The 13,236-nt window shown below is 61.3% G+C and overlaps 1 protein-coding gene across 3 annotated transcripts in view; it reads left to right on the plus strand.

The window, feature by feature from the left end:
• The first annotated feature begins 12,449 nt into the window (after positions 1-12,449).
• The window catches only part of NAV1 (neuron navigator 1), a 58,672-nt gene continuing 57,885 nt past the window's right edge, over positions 12,450-13,236 (plus strand). For all 3 annotated transcript variants that reach the window (XR_007630218.1, XM_050327098.1, XM_050327099.1), the window contains exon 1: positions 12,450-13,045. Coding sequence is in view for 2 of the 3 variants with exons in the window: in XM_050327098.1 (XP_050183055.1) it covers positions 12,465-13,045 (581 nt within the window). In the remaining variant the exon portion in view is untranslated. The remainder of the gene's footprint in view (positions 13,046-13,236) is intronic.

The raw sequence follows: 13,236 nt of genomic DNA on the forward strand, positions 1-13,236 counted from the left end.
TGGGCACCGGGGGCCGGGGCGGGCACCCCCGGGCGGCCGGAGCGGCGGGGCCGGGCTCGGGCCTGCGCGACTCCTCCCCCGCATCCCGGCCCGGCCCGCGCGGGTCCCCGGCCCCGCTGTCACTGCGCGACCGGCGGCGGCTCCGGGCGCTGCCCGCGGGGCCGCGGCGGGACGGGGAGAGCGAGCGGTGAGCGGGGCACCGGGACCGGGGCCGGGGGGGATGTGCTCCGGGGAGACACGGGGGACACCCCACTGGGAGTGGGGAGACACGAGGGACACCGCACCGGGGACCGGGGGTGATGGAGCCGTCCTGTGTGGCCCTGGAGGGACACCCCGGTGGAGACCGGCCCTGATAGGGAACACCCCGACGGGGACCGTCGATGGCATTGGGGGCATCCCGGTGGGGTCGGAGTGATGTGGGACATCCTACAGGGACCAGCGTTCACAGAAGGGGTAACGAGTGGGGATCAGTGGTGATGGGGGCGCCCCGTCGGGGTCTAGGGTGACATGGGGGGCGCACAGCTGGGAGCGGCAGATGATGGGGAACACCCCGTTGGGGACCGAGGAGATGTGGTCGTGCTGCGGGGATGAGTGGTGACTTGAGGGACATGCTTGCAGGGACTGGGAGGGGACCGGCAGCTGCTGCAGGAGCTGGCACTGCCTGGCACTAGTGGAAGCCCCCCATGTCCCCTCTCCTGAGTCCCCCAATGTTCCCACCTCTCCGCGGGGGTCCTGTTTCAGCAGTGGGAGCTGCAGCGTGGCTGGGCTGGCAAATTCCTGTGTCCCAGTGTCCCCAGGACACCCTCAATCCCTGTTCCGGGCAGAGGGGGGCTGCAGGAAAACATCGCGGTGCCAAAAGCAGGTGTGTCCCCTCTCCAGCCCCCGGCGAGAATGGCCAACAAAGAGTGACAGGGAAACTGAGGCACAGCTACTGCTGAAATGCGTGGTGGGGGGAAACCGAGGCACGGGGCTGTCAAAAAAGCGTGTTGTGCTGCCCCACATCATCTCTCCGCAGGCAGAGCAGGTCGGTGCCGGCAGATCCCGGTGTCTGCCCTCCCTTTTTGACACGGGAAGGTGCTGCCGGGCTGTAGGCACTCATGCGTGCTTCCCATGGGGATCCTCCACCACCCCAGGGATGCTCCACCACCCCAGGTGAAGCACCACCCCACCACCTGGGGTGACTGAGCATCCCCAGGCTCCTCGGAGCCGGGAATGTTGCTGTCAAACCGGGATGGCACAGGAGAGAGGGAAAACTTCGTGCTGACTTCATCCCGGCCCGTGTCCCCACGGGACGTGGAGGTGCCATCACCCCGCGGCGGGGAAGCGGTAAAGACTCAGCGCGTGTGTGTGCCGGCGCGACTCTTTTCCTGGATTTCACCTAGGAAAAAAACAACTGGGAGGAGAGCCAGGGAGTCTGGGTGTGCCGGGATGCCGGGCCCGCAGCCGGCTCTGCCGAATACCCACCGCTGTCCAGAGAGGGCGAGCATGTCCCCCAGCGCAGGCAGGGGTTGCCCGTGGGGTTTTGGGGTGCTGCCCGCGCTCCCCAAGGCTTTGCCGTAGCCGCTTGTGCCGTCATTCCCAGCGCCAGAGAGTGTCCAGGTGATCCCAGGGGGGTCACAGGGATGGGGGAGCCCCCTATGTCCCCTCAGCAGGATGTGTTGGTGTCTGTGTTGTTGGAAAGAGGGTTGGACCCCCCCCAGTTTCACAGCCGGGGGAGCTGAGTCAGGAAATCCCGGCTGGCCCGGCCGGATCCTGCCTGAGTCATTTCACTGAGTAAGTGCCCGTGCCGGGGGGTGCAGGGCTCCCCCGCCTCTCTGGGGGCAGGGGCTGCCTGCCCATGCCTCGGCCGTGCCCATGGCCCTGGCCTCGGGCACTCTTCTCTCTGCCAGTCCCGTGCCTCAGTTTCCCCACAACGTTTTCCTGGGATTGGACGACACAGAAGGCTCCTGGAACGTGGGTACAGGCTGGATCCAGCCCCGCCCCACATTCCAGCACAGGGATCCAGCTCTTAGGGGTCAGAATGGGTCTGGAGACTGGAGACAGGGTGGGATGGGGAGTGTGGGGCTGGGTGAGATCTGGCGCTCACTGGAAAAAGAATGGGAGCAGGGATAGGGAAGGGGATAAGGCAGGGATGGGGATGAGATGGGATGGGTTAGGGATGGGATGAGGATAGGAATAGGGATGGGGATACAGCAAGGGTGGGCTGAGATGGGGCTGAGGGCAGGAATGGGATGGGGATGAGGCTGAAGGGGCTGGAGCAGAGCTTGGGGTGCACGTGGGGACGTGGAGGGCGATCAGGCTGGCCCCGCTGGCAGCAGGATATAAATAACCTGCCGGGACTTGAGGTTTTTTCCTGCCGCCCCCCCCTCCTCACGCTGCAGCCCCACGGACAGGAAAAAGGTGTTTCCGGCTGCGGATGGGAGCGGGGCCCCGGGCTCGGAGCGGGATGTGGGGCCTGGCCCACGGGCAGGGGGATCAGGTGACCCTCCCTGGTGGGATGCTTGGAGTGCAGCCACTGAACCTGGGGCTGGTGGGACCCCTGACCACAGCGGGGCCACTGCAGCCCCCCAGGTCCCGGTAGTGGGAACCCCTGGCACAGGCTGGAGCTGATGTGGGAACAGGACATGGTGTCACCGGGTTGGAGCACTTTGTCCTGTCCCCAGTGCCACCGGGCTGGGGCACACACCAGGCGAGAACTCGGAGGACGTGTTCCTCCTCCCCGACTGATCCCTGTGGAGCTGGGGGAGCTGGAGCAGAGCTGTGGGAGGAGGGTGCCTCGCTGTGCCCGTGACCCTGGCAGAGCCCCTTCTGTTCCCTGATCCAGTGGGATGTTCCCTCATCTGCACACCCTCCCTGGGAAAGTTTGACAAGCTTCAGCACCAGCAAAGTGCCAGGGGGACTTCAGCCTATGGTGGGGACACCAGTATGGGATGGAAGTCCTCTGTTCCTGCCGTGTGACCCCCTCTGCCCTGCTGCTGGCAAATGGGTGACAGTCCCCTGTCACCTGTCTGGAGTCCGTTTGGTGGCAGCCGGGGACAGCACCCTCCGTCCTCCCACAACCCTTTGTACCCTCTGCAGGGGAAAAACAGCAGTGACAGGGGTGGGGCAGCTGGGCCCACGCTGGCTCTGTCCACTGCCCTGCGTGTCCCCAGGGAAAGCCTCTCTTGGCTAGGCAGGATCAGTCCCCAAGCCCTCAGCCCAGAGCAGTGCCAGCTCCAGGAACTCACTCTTGGGAGCCAGGGCCTGTCGGGGCAGTCACTGGCCCAGGTGATGACGAGGCTGGTGGCAACACATGGGGAAACTGAGTCACGGGCTGCAGGCAGGTGACACATTGCCAGCACCTGTGGGAAACCCTCGAATGCTTCCAGCTGACACATCAGACACCAACCTGTCCCAGCAGGCTCTGGTGCATTTGCTAGCACAGTTGGAGCCCTGCTCATTAGCAAGTGACCTCTAATGAGTTTTATCAGGTTGTGCTGCGGGGTCTGGACATTGGGCACTGCTGTGGATTGACTGCCTGGATTGAGGAATGCTCGGGAGGAGAGGGGCTGGAGGAGCCCCTGGCACTCAGCACACGTCACTACCATCATGGGAAAGGACAATAATTAGGGAAAGCAGGATTTTCATTAACTGGAGAGGGGGAGGTCCTGGCTGAGCAGCTCAGGGGGGATTTAGAGCTCTGCTCTGTCCCAGGGAGTTAGTGGGGATGTGGGGGGCAGGAGCTGGGGAGAAGCTGTCTCTGGCTGTGGGATTTGGTCCTCCTGCACTGTTCTGAGCTTGTCTGGTCAATGCCCCATAAATGGGGCTAGGGATGGGATGGGGATGATACCTGAACTACCTGTGGCATCATCCCTGTCCCCAGGACCCTTATGAGAGGCTCTGGGTCACCCCATCTCAGTGCTGGGGTTTCACTGCAGGGCCACATCCTGCAAATTCTCCTCTGCTGAGGCTTGGCAGTAGGTCCTGGCACCACTCTGGTTCTTACCCTGCGTGGGGATAAAGCCAAGAGCCCAGGGCCTGCCCTGCAGGCACTGGGGTTGGGATGCCCCAAGGTATCTCATGGGGAGGGGACAGGTGGGGACAAGCCACCCATGCCCAGAGCTGGCTGGGGCAGTGAGACTGGTGCCCTGGCATCCTCTCCCCACCGGGATGGGAGAATTAATCTCCAAAGGTCTTGGCTGTGCTGCAGGGAGTGGGGTTGGGGTGGGAGCCAGTGCTCGACTTACTGCCTCCCAGGAGCTGCCTGGATTCCCTGGATTCCCCTGCTCTCACGAGGAGCGGAGGTGGAAGCTGGGGGAGCTGGGTTTGTGCTCGTTCCCCCATCCTCATCCTCGGCTCCCACTCGAAGCCCATGCGGATGTGACCAGGCGGTGTCACCTCCGGCAGCGGAAACTCCCCCTGAGCAGGGCCAGGCGATAAGTCACAGCTTCTCCCCCACCCCTTCCCTCTCCCCTCCCTCTCCCTCCCACTGCTGCTCTGTGCCCCCTCCTCGCTCCCTGCTGGAGCGTCCATCCCAGGGCACGTTCACCGTTCACAGGAGCGCTGCCATCCTGGCATGGGCCGCTCGCTGCAGGCAGGAGGGATACTCAAGGGACACTTGAGGGATACTGAAGGGATGTTTGAGGGATGCTTGTGCTCCCCTCTGGGAAAGCCAGGCGTCCTCTGCGTGTGATGGCCCCAGGATGGCTCCATCCCATGGAGGAGAGAGGTTTAATTTCAGGTGGAACAGGGTGGTGGCACCAGAGCTGCCGCCTGATCTGCGGTTGGTGGGGGATACTGAGGCTGGGGGCGGGCATTACCATCCCCTGCCCACCTCTTCCAGCCACATGGATTAAGCGACAGTGGGGACATTGGCATCAGGAACACAACCTTGGGGTTGTTCTGATAAACCCTGGGAATGTGAGTCCCTCTGGAGTGGGGGCTGTTGCAACCCCAACCCCTCCTCTTCCAAACCCAGCAGGGAGATGTTTGCCAGCAATGACTGGGGATTTACAGCTCACTAGAAAATCCACTCATCCCATTAAGGGCTCCCCATGGCTTTTGCTTTCCATTGCAAATTCCTGGTTGTCCCAAGGGAAAACCCCTCTGGGTGCCAACAGGTGTCAGGGCCTCTTGGAGCAAACCCCCCCGGGAAGGGTCCTGGCTGCAAGAGCAGTGGATTCGTTTTTTTGTACAAGGGATTAGGGGACACTCATCCGGCTTGGCCAGGTAAGACCAGACAGGGAAACTGAACTCCTGATGGGAATGGTCTGTGATGGGAATGGTCCATACTGCGGGGAGGAGATTGAGGGTGTTCAGCTGGGAATTGGATCCATGAGTTGACTTTCACTCAGTTCATCACCTGAGGCAGATTCAGCATCTAAAAATGCCCCAGTTTGGAGCTCGGTGATGGCACATCCTTGGCTCTGTGTCTCTGCTCTCAGGGTTAAAGCTCCTACTTTTGGGCTGTGTTCCTATGTTCCCGGTGTTATCCACCCCATAATTCCAGCGGCGTTTTTAAATCCTTAACCTGCTTTGGGAGGAAAAATACCTTTTTCGTGCCTGCTCTGCCTGCTGTGGGCTGTGAGAGCCGAGCACTGGAAGGAGCAGACAGGCAGTGAGGGTCTCCCCAGGGAGCACGGGGGGTGCTGGGGATGCACTGCCTGTGCCGGGATGGGGGGTTAAGCCCAGCTGCCCCCCGACCATCCCGGCCACCCCGGCTCACACGTACGCGTGCGAAGGCGACAGCATCTGCTGAGTTAATGTCTTTCACAGCCCCGCCGTGCAGCTGCCTCTCCCCACAGCCCCGGCAGCCAAGCCAAAATCCATCAGGGGCTTCCAGGTTTCACGGGTTGAGGACCGGGGGGGGGCTGTTTCCGCGCAGCGGTGGTGAACGCAGACGCTGCGACATCTGCTCCTGCTCAGAATTCTCGGGAGCAAAGGGCCAGGTCTGTGATGCTGCAGGAACACGGGGCTAAATAAATGATGCAACCAAAGCTCCACGGAGTTTTGGCCCAGAAAAGAGTTCTGTGCAATGTCACCGGGACGGCTCCTGGCCCAGGGCTTGACCTGGCACTGGGAAATCCTCGGCCCCTGAGGTTCTGGGAAACTTTTGGGGAGGTTTTGGGGAGGTTTTAGAGCCCTCAGGACATGCAATAGGAGACGTTGCATTTTGGCCACGGTGCTGGATGTTGAAGGGACCCCGAGCTCTGCGGTGCCCAGTGATGATTCGTGTGCCAGTTGTGGGGCTGCCAACGGCTTCAAGGCTCTTCTTAGCACAGGGGGATCGGGGAGTCTGAGGTGTGGGAGATCCCCAGGCACAACCCAAACCCTTCCAGGCAGCCCTTCACTGCAGGGGCACCTGGAGAGGGTTCAGCAGTGTCACCTCACAGAAGGACAACCTTGGTCCCTGTGGGTGCTGGGGACACCGGGAGATGACAGACAGTGCTGCTGGGGGACAGATGGCACCAGGCACCGGACAGATGGCTCTGTCCCAGACAGGCAGCCAAGGGGCCGGGGGGCCGGGGCCCTGGGCTGGTCCCTGGGGACTCGCTCCGCTGGCCCCGGGCTGGCGGCGGTGGCCCGAGGGGGACAGGCACCATCGGCCAGGGGCGGTGCGGGCAATGAGGGACCCGGGGACACCGGGATGGAGGGGGGACACGGGCTCAGGGGGCGGTACCCGGCGGAGGGGAGGGCGACAGCGGCCTCAGGGGCGTGACACCGACTAGGGCTGCAGTACTGGGCGGGGTGGAGGTGACACCGGTCGGGGCCGGGGGTGACACCGGCCGGGGGGCGGTGCCGCGGGCGGAGCTGTCCAGCACCGGCGCCTCCTGAACGTCCCCAGCGCCGGGGACCGGAGATGTCCCCGATGTCCCCAGCCCCGGGCTCTGCCGGACACTCCTGCCCCGCTGTCCAGTCGCTCCGGTCCGGGGAGTGTCGCACCCTGGGACAGGGAGAGACCCGCCGGGTGGGAACGCGGGTGGGGGGACACGGGGGAGCCATGGGGCACTGGGCACTGTGTGGCCCGAGCCACTGGGACCCGGGATATCCCCGGCCTTCGACGTCGAGGACCCTTGCACAGCCCCTCCCACAGTCCCTCCCATAGACTCTCACGCAGTGCCTTGCACAGACCCCCGCACAGCTCCCGGGGTCTGTCCCAGCCCCAGAGCATCCAGCCTCATCCCACAGCGGGATTTGTGCCGGGCACAGCCCAGCCCAGAGCTCGGTCTCCCGGCCGTAGCCAGGGGTCGGTGGCAGCGGCTGCTACAGCAGGTCCAGCTCCGAGCTCAGCTTTGCTCAGAGCAGGTTTTATTGAAGTGGGTTAAGTGGCTAATGGGATTGCTGTGGAGGGGCTAAACCGGGGATTAGAGCTGGGGCTACGGGCTGGGCATCCCTAGAAGTGTTCAAAAACATGTGGATGTGGCACTTGGGGACATGGTTTTGTGGTGGACATGGCAGTGCTTGGTTAGCTGTTGGACTTGATGATCTTGGAGGACTTTTCCAACCTGAACGATTCCGTGATTTTTTAACGATCTCTGCTCAGACAGCAGCCGGCTTCTGTCCTTCAGCTCCTCCCAGTGCACAGCCCATCTCCCAGGAGCTCCCAGAGCCCTCAGCATCGTGCTGAGGGGAACAGCCAACCAGGACAGGAAGAGCTGGAGCTGCCCAGCCTCCCCTCCCTCCCAGCTGCCCATCCACTGACTGCACCCAGGAGAACCACCTGTCTGCAGCCAGCCTGGCCAGCGCACCCTCTACCCTGGCATTGCCCTCTGGAGGGGACAGGGACAGGGGACCTGCCTGGGGAGGGACCCAGCCTGGTGCCCTGGTGATGTGGACGGTGGCAACGTCCCAGGCAGTGACACCAGTGGTGGGCAGGCCAGGTCCTGGCCGGGGCACGGGGGCTGGAGGGCTGGGGCTGGTGGCTGAATCAGTAGTTTGTTCTCCTCTGAAGGCCCCTTTCTGCCCTGGCTCCCTCTGTTTCTCTTAGGAAAGTTTTATGTCCCTTTTGTCACAAGGAGCCTTTTCTTTGTCACCCTTCCCGAGCGTGCCAGGGAGGAGGCTGTGCTGGAGTGCTGCCATCCCTGCCGGCAGCTCGGAGCTGGATCCTGCACAGGCCTGGGAGGGGCAGGGAGCAGCTTTTGGGAGTAGCTGTGTCACAGCTCCAGGACCCTTGGCAGGGCTCACCTCCTCAGGTCACTCACACCCTGGGGTTCACCCCTCCACCCTCACCCTTAAAATGTAGGATGCCTTGCAGTCCCTGAGCATCTCCCCAGGGACACCCAGCATGTCCAGCTCTACTGCAGCCCCTGGTGTTCTTGTGCTTCAGCTGTTTAGTGTAGCCCCTGCAGAGTCACAGACTCTTCCCAGCTTGGCTCAGGTGATGGATGGCTCTGAAATGGATCTGCTTCAATGCTGGGGATGCTCCAGTGACCCCTCTGGGTCATGGAAATGGGGACATGAAATGAGATCAGGTTCCAGGTCCCTGTTCGTTTCTGGCTGCTAAAATCGCACGTGTGAGATGGATTTGGACACGGGGCCCAGGAAGTAGCTTGAGCTCCGGGCACAACAGATGCCTCTTTGAAGGAGATGCCTTCAGGGATGTGCTGGCTTGTGTTTGTCCTGGGATGAAGGACACAGCTTGGCCAAGGGCTGTGTCATTTTCCTTCAATGTGAACACTGGCATCTCTGTGGATGGCATCATCTGAAGGCATCAGAAACAACCTTGCCCCTGGGATTAAAGGTCTTTGACTCAGGGAAAACTCAAGTTTCACTTTAAGACCTGAGCTCTGGAGGCTGGGATGAGCATCCTCCCCCTTGGCTTGGAGGCAAACACTTCTGGCTGCCCAGGAGGCTCAGCCCTGGCACTCATGCAGGGGTCTGCTGCCCACAACACTGCTGCAGCTGCTCCAAAATATCCCCTGGTGCTAAAATACCTCGTGTGCACCTGCTGCTTTCCACTAGCATGGGACCCAACAGTCCCAAACCGATACCTGGGCAAGTGACGGGGCCAAAAACTCACCCAGCAGGTAAAAGTCCCCAAATTAAAGCAACAGGTGCAAGTTCCTGGTGCTCGTGTCACCTGGAGGATGAGCAGCAGCTGGTTCCCCAGAGCTGTTCCTGGGTTGCACTGAAGGAGAAAGTTGTTTCCCTTTTGAGCTAATTGCGAAGGAGCTGCTGGGTGTTAACTGGGTCAAGCCATGACCTGCTTTAGCTGGGCAGAGAGATGGCAGGATGCCAGCGTGACACAGCATGACGGGGGGCTCGCCTGCTCCCCTGCCTTGGTGGCACAAGGGGCACACACCAGGGGCACTTGGTTCTGGGGGCAGAGCTTGAATGGGGTAAAATCAGTCTGGAGGCAAAGGAAGAATTATTTGGGAAGAAGAATGGGCTGAATCTTGCCCAGGAACGGTTTTAGTTTGTGCTGGTTGGTGATGGATGAGTAGGGGGCAGTGGGAAATGGAGACTTGGTGGGAGTCACTTTAATTTATCCCTTTGGTGGCATCCCTGGGTGTGGGACCCCAGTCTGTAGGCCCAGCTGGTGACACAGCCTGGGGAAGTGTGGCTGCATCCACATTTCCCCTCAGCCATCCCCCAGGAAGCCCCTGGCATCTCCAGAGCAGGGTGAAGCCCGAGGAGGGCTCAGCCATGCCCAGCTGGAGGCAGTGGATCAATGCGTGCCCTTGGAGATGCCCAAGGTGTGTGTGGTGGGAAGGGGACTGCTCCAAGCCTGCTTCCCAGCAGGAATTTGTATCTCCTGAGAAACCTCAGCCCTGAGAGCACAAGAGGAGGATTGATTTTCTCGTGGCCAGTGTGGCAGCTTTGACTTCTTCTGCAGCTTGTGGCGTCACTGGTGGGCTCTGAGGGGAGAAATGGAAGTTGTGTTCACAAGAGAGAAATCCAAAGTGGAATTATAAATCTGCAAAATCTGGTTACAGCCCCGAGTGCCACATTCCCAGGGAGCAGGCAGGGCTGGAGGGGTGCTGCATAGCTGGTGGTGCTCAGTGGGTGCTGGGGAAGGTAAGGTCATAGCATGAAACTAGATGAAGTTTTTTTTTGCCTCTGAGGTGGTTGAGGAGGATCTTGGTTTTATGGCTGATGATCTCCCTCTGTGTTAGGAGAAAATGCACCAGCAGCAGCTCCTGGGGTGGGAGATATTTGTGTGAGGGACCTTGGGGTGAAATGGGTGAGCTGGGACTGGTGGTTTCACCACTCATGTGCATGAGGCTGGAGCTTTGCTGGCTCTTCACCCCATCCTGGGCATCCTCATGCCTGTGAGGAGGAAGGTCCTCTTATCCCTGGAAGTGTTCAAGGCCAGGCTGGACAGGGCTTGGAGCAACCTGCTCTAGTGGAAGGTGTCCCTGGAACAACCACCTCTAGTGGAAGGGGGTTGGAATGAGATGCTCTGTACGGTCCCTTCCAACCCAAACCTTTCTGTAGTTCTATGAAGGTCAACCCTGTTTGTGTTTGCACAAGGTATTTTGCAGCTCAGGGCTTCAAACTGCTCTGCCCCCAGGCACAGCACTCCTGGGGCAAGGGGTTCCCTTCAGGAGAGGGGAAAAGAGTGCAAAATTGGGGTTTGTAAGCATGGATTGGGGGACACAGACCAGGAACAGGCTGAGGGCTGGAGGGGAGCTGGGTTGGGAGCACTGTGCCCCCAGGAATGAGCTGGTCTCCAGCTGGGTGCTGAGCTCTGGCCACTGCACTCCCAGGAGCGACCTTTGTGGGTGCAGGAAATCCCACAGGAACAGGGAGAGGCCTGCCTGGCTCCTGTTGCCCTGCAGCACCCTTGGGTGTGGGCTGGTGCCAGCACAGGGCCCCACACTGGGGGCTGTGGTTGCCCCCCTGGCTGTCCCAGTGCTGCCTCCACCCACCAGTGCCATGGCCTGGGGCCACGACCACAGTGAGCAAAGGCAGAGACAGCTCAGTGGGCATGTGGGGAGAGAGAGAAAGCTCCTGAGTGTTTTAAAAGCTTCAGTGAGAGCAAGCCCAGAGTGTCATTTCCCTCTGCCCCTTAATCAAAACTGCCTTGGAAAGACCTTTGTAGCTCCCAGCTGGTGCTGGAGTCAGTGCTGTGATTCCTTGACCTCATCTGCTGCATCAGCCCTTCTCCCCGTGACCCACGGCTCCCCAGTCAAGTGATCCAGCTCATGTGGTTCTGGAGAAAGGGAGTTTGAGTGTGTTCATCCCAGCGCTGCCTGTGGCAGGGATGTGGCCACCCCTGGTTGGGGGAGAATGGGGGCATGGTTTGATCCTTGCAGACCCCCAAAAGCCTGGGGGGGAACAGGGCTCAGGGCAGCTTGGGGTGGGGAAGAGGCAAAACAAGGTGGTTTGGGACATTTTTGGACTTTGTTCATCCCCTCTGCTGGGAGATTCAACGGGTGCAGGGCTGAGGCTGGGTGCTGTTCCCATCAGGGTGCCCCTCCACCTCAGGGCTTACCAAGAAACCTTTCCAGCTCTGGAGAAACCCCATCTCTGCCAGGTGGTTTGGCAGAGTGGGTGTGTGTGGGAGCACCTGGGCAGCTGCATTGTCCAGTCTGCCAGGAACAGCCTTGGTGGTCTCCAGCACAGCCCTGAGTGCACTCGCTCAGTGCACTCACCCAACACTAAAGCAGCTCGGGGGAGAGGAACCCCCACCATGGGTGGCCAACCTGGAGCGTATGGTCCCCCCTAGAATGCCCAGGGACCCCAAAAAACATCGGGTCCCCTCCCCAGAGTTTTTCCTTCAAAGAGGTTGAACAAAACCACGCTGGAGTAACATGCAAAATGTGTGTCCCTGGAGATTTGTGGCACCTGGTGCCTGTGGGGCCACAGCTCCCCATCTTTCTAGAGATCATGCCATCCCCTAGAAGAAACCTTTTTCTTTGAGTTTTGAGGCTTTTTCCTGAAGAGCTGCAGGTAGGAGGTGGTTGGAGACAGAGCTTTGCTCCATGGCTGATTTCCTTGCTGAGGAAATTCCTCTGCCACTAGAAGGTGCCACAGGAGATGGTCTCAGGTGACAAGTTGGTCTTTGATGGCCAGGAGACAGTCTTGGATGACCAGGAGGTGGTCCTAGGCAGCCAGGAGATGGCCTCAGATATCTTGGGTGGCCAGGGGACAGTCTTGTTTGACCAGGAGGTGGTTTTGGGGACCAGGAGAAGGTTTTGAGTGGCCAAGAGGGGCTTGTCCTGCCTGTGGTGCAGCCTGACCTGGGGAGGGTCTGTACCCATGTGTCCTTACTGCAGGGACCTGCCACAGGGACCTGGGGACCATGGGCTGCACAGACTCCCTGGGAAAGAACAACACACATGCCCTGGCCCTGCTGGAGAACATTCCCTGTGTCCTCACCCTGGGGGCTGGGATGCAGTGTCCTCCTCCCAGGGTGGGGACAGGGAGCACCCACAGCCAGTGTGGAGCACGTGGGGTTTGGTGTGGCCCACCCATGCTGTGCTGGGCCGTGACCAACCCTCCTCTCCCTCCACAGCCTTGCCAGGAGCCGCCTCGCCAGGATGAACGGGATGGCCAACATCAACTCCAGCGGCCGCAGCCACTACCCCTCCGCCATCCCCGTGCCCCGTGCCATGACCCATGGCAAGCTGCACACAGCAGCCCCCCCGAGCACCCCAGGGTCCCCAGTCCCCCACAGGGCTCTGTCCCCCTGGCCAGGGACGGTGCCAGCCCCCAAGACCCTCAAGCCCAAAGGCACTGGCAGAGCTGCCAGCCGTGAGCCGGCCAAGGGCAGGGAGGGAAGCCCCAGTGTCCCCCCTCGTGGCAGGCAGAAAGCCCTGGGAAGACCCCTGGCGTCCCCTGGGAAGAGTCCAGAGGCAGTGGGCAGCAGGAGGAGGGGGGCAGGCAGGGTGGGGGAGCCCATGGAGCTACCCAAAGCTCCATCAGTGCAGGGCAGCGCTGGGGGGCGGCTGGAGGGGTCCCCTGGGAAGGGGAGTGGAGCAGCTGCGGCAGGGACAGGGGATGAGTCCCATAGTGGCTCACAGGGGAGGGGTCCCGTATTTGGGTCAGGGGCCATCACCTTCTCCTCAGGCCCCCCCCACAGCCACCCTGTCACTGCCACCGTGGCACCCTTCCACTACCGGTGAGTCCCTGGAGATGGGGGGGGCAGGGGGACATGGAGGGGGGCCATAGGGACAGGGAATGGGGGCTATGGGGGAGAATGGGAGGACAGAGTGGCAGGGGATGGTGGGGCTGTGGGGGGGCCTGGGGACAGGGGGATATGGGGCTGGGGGGGATATGGGGACACAGGGAGGGTGGTAGGTACGGTGGGTG

This window comes from Myiozetetes cayanensis, unplaced genomic scaffold (assembly GCF_022539395.1).
Source record: "Myiozetetes cayanensis isolate MyiCay16 unplaced genomic scaffold, myiCay2020 scf32, whole genome shotgun sequence".
NCBI lineage: Eukaryota > Metazoa > Chordata > Aves > Passeriformes > Tyrannidae > Myiozetetes > Myiozetetes cayanensis.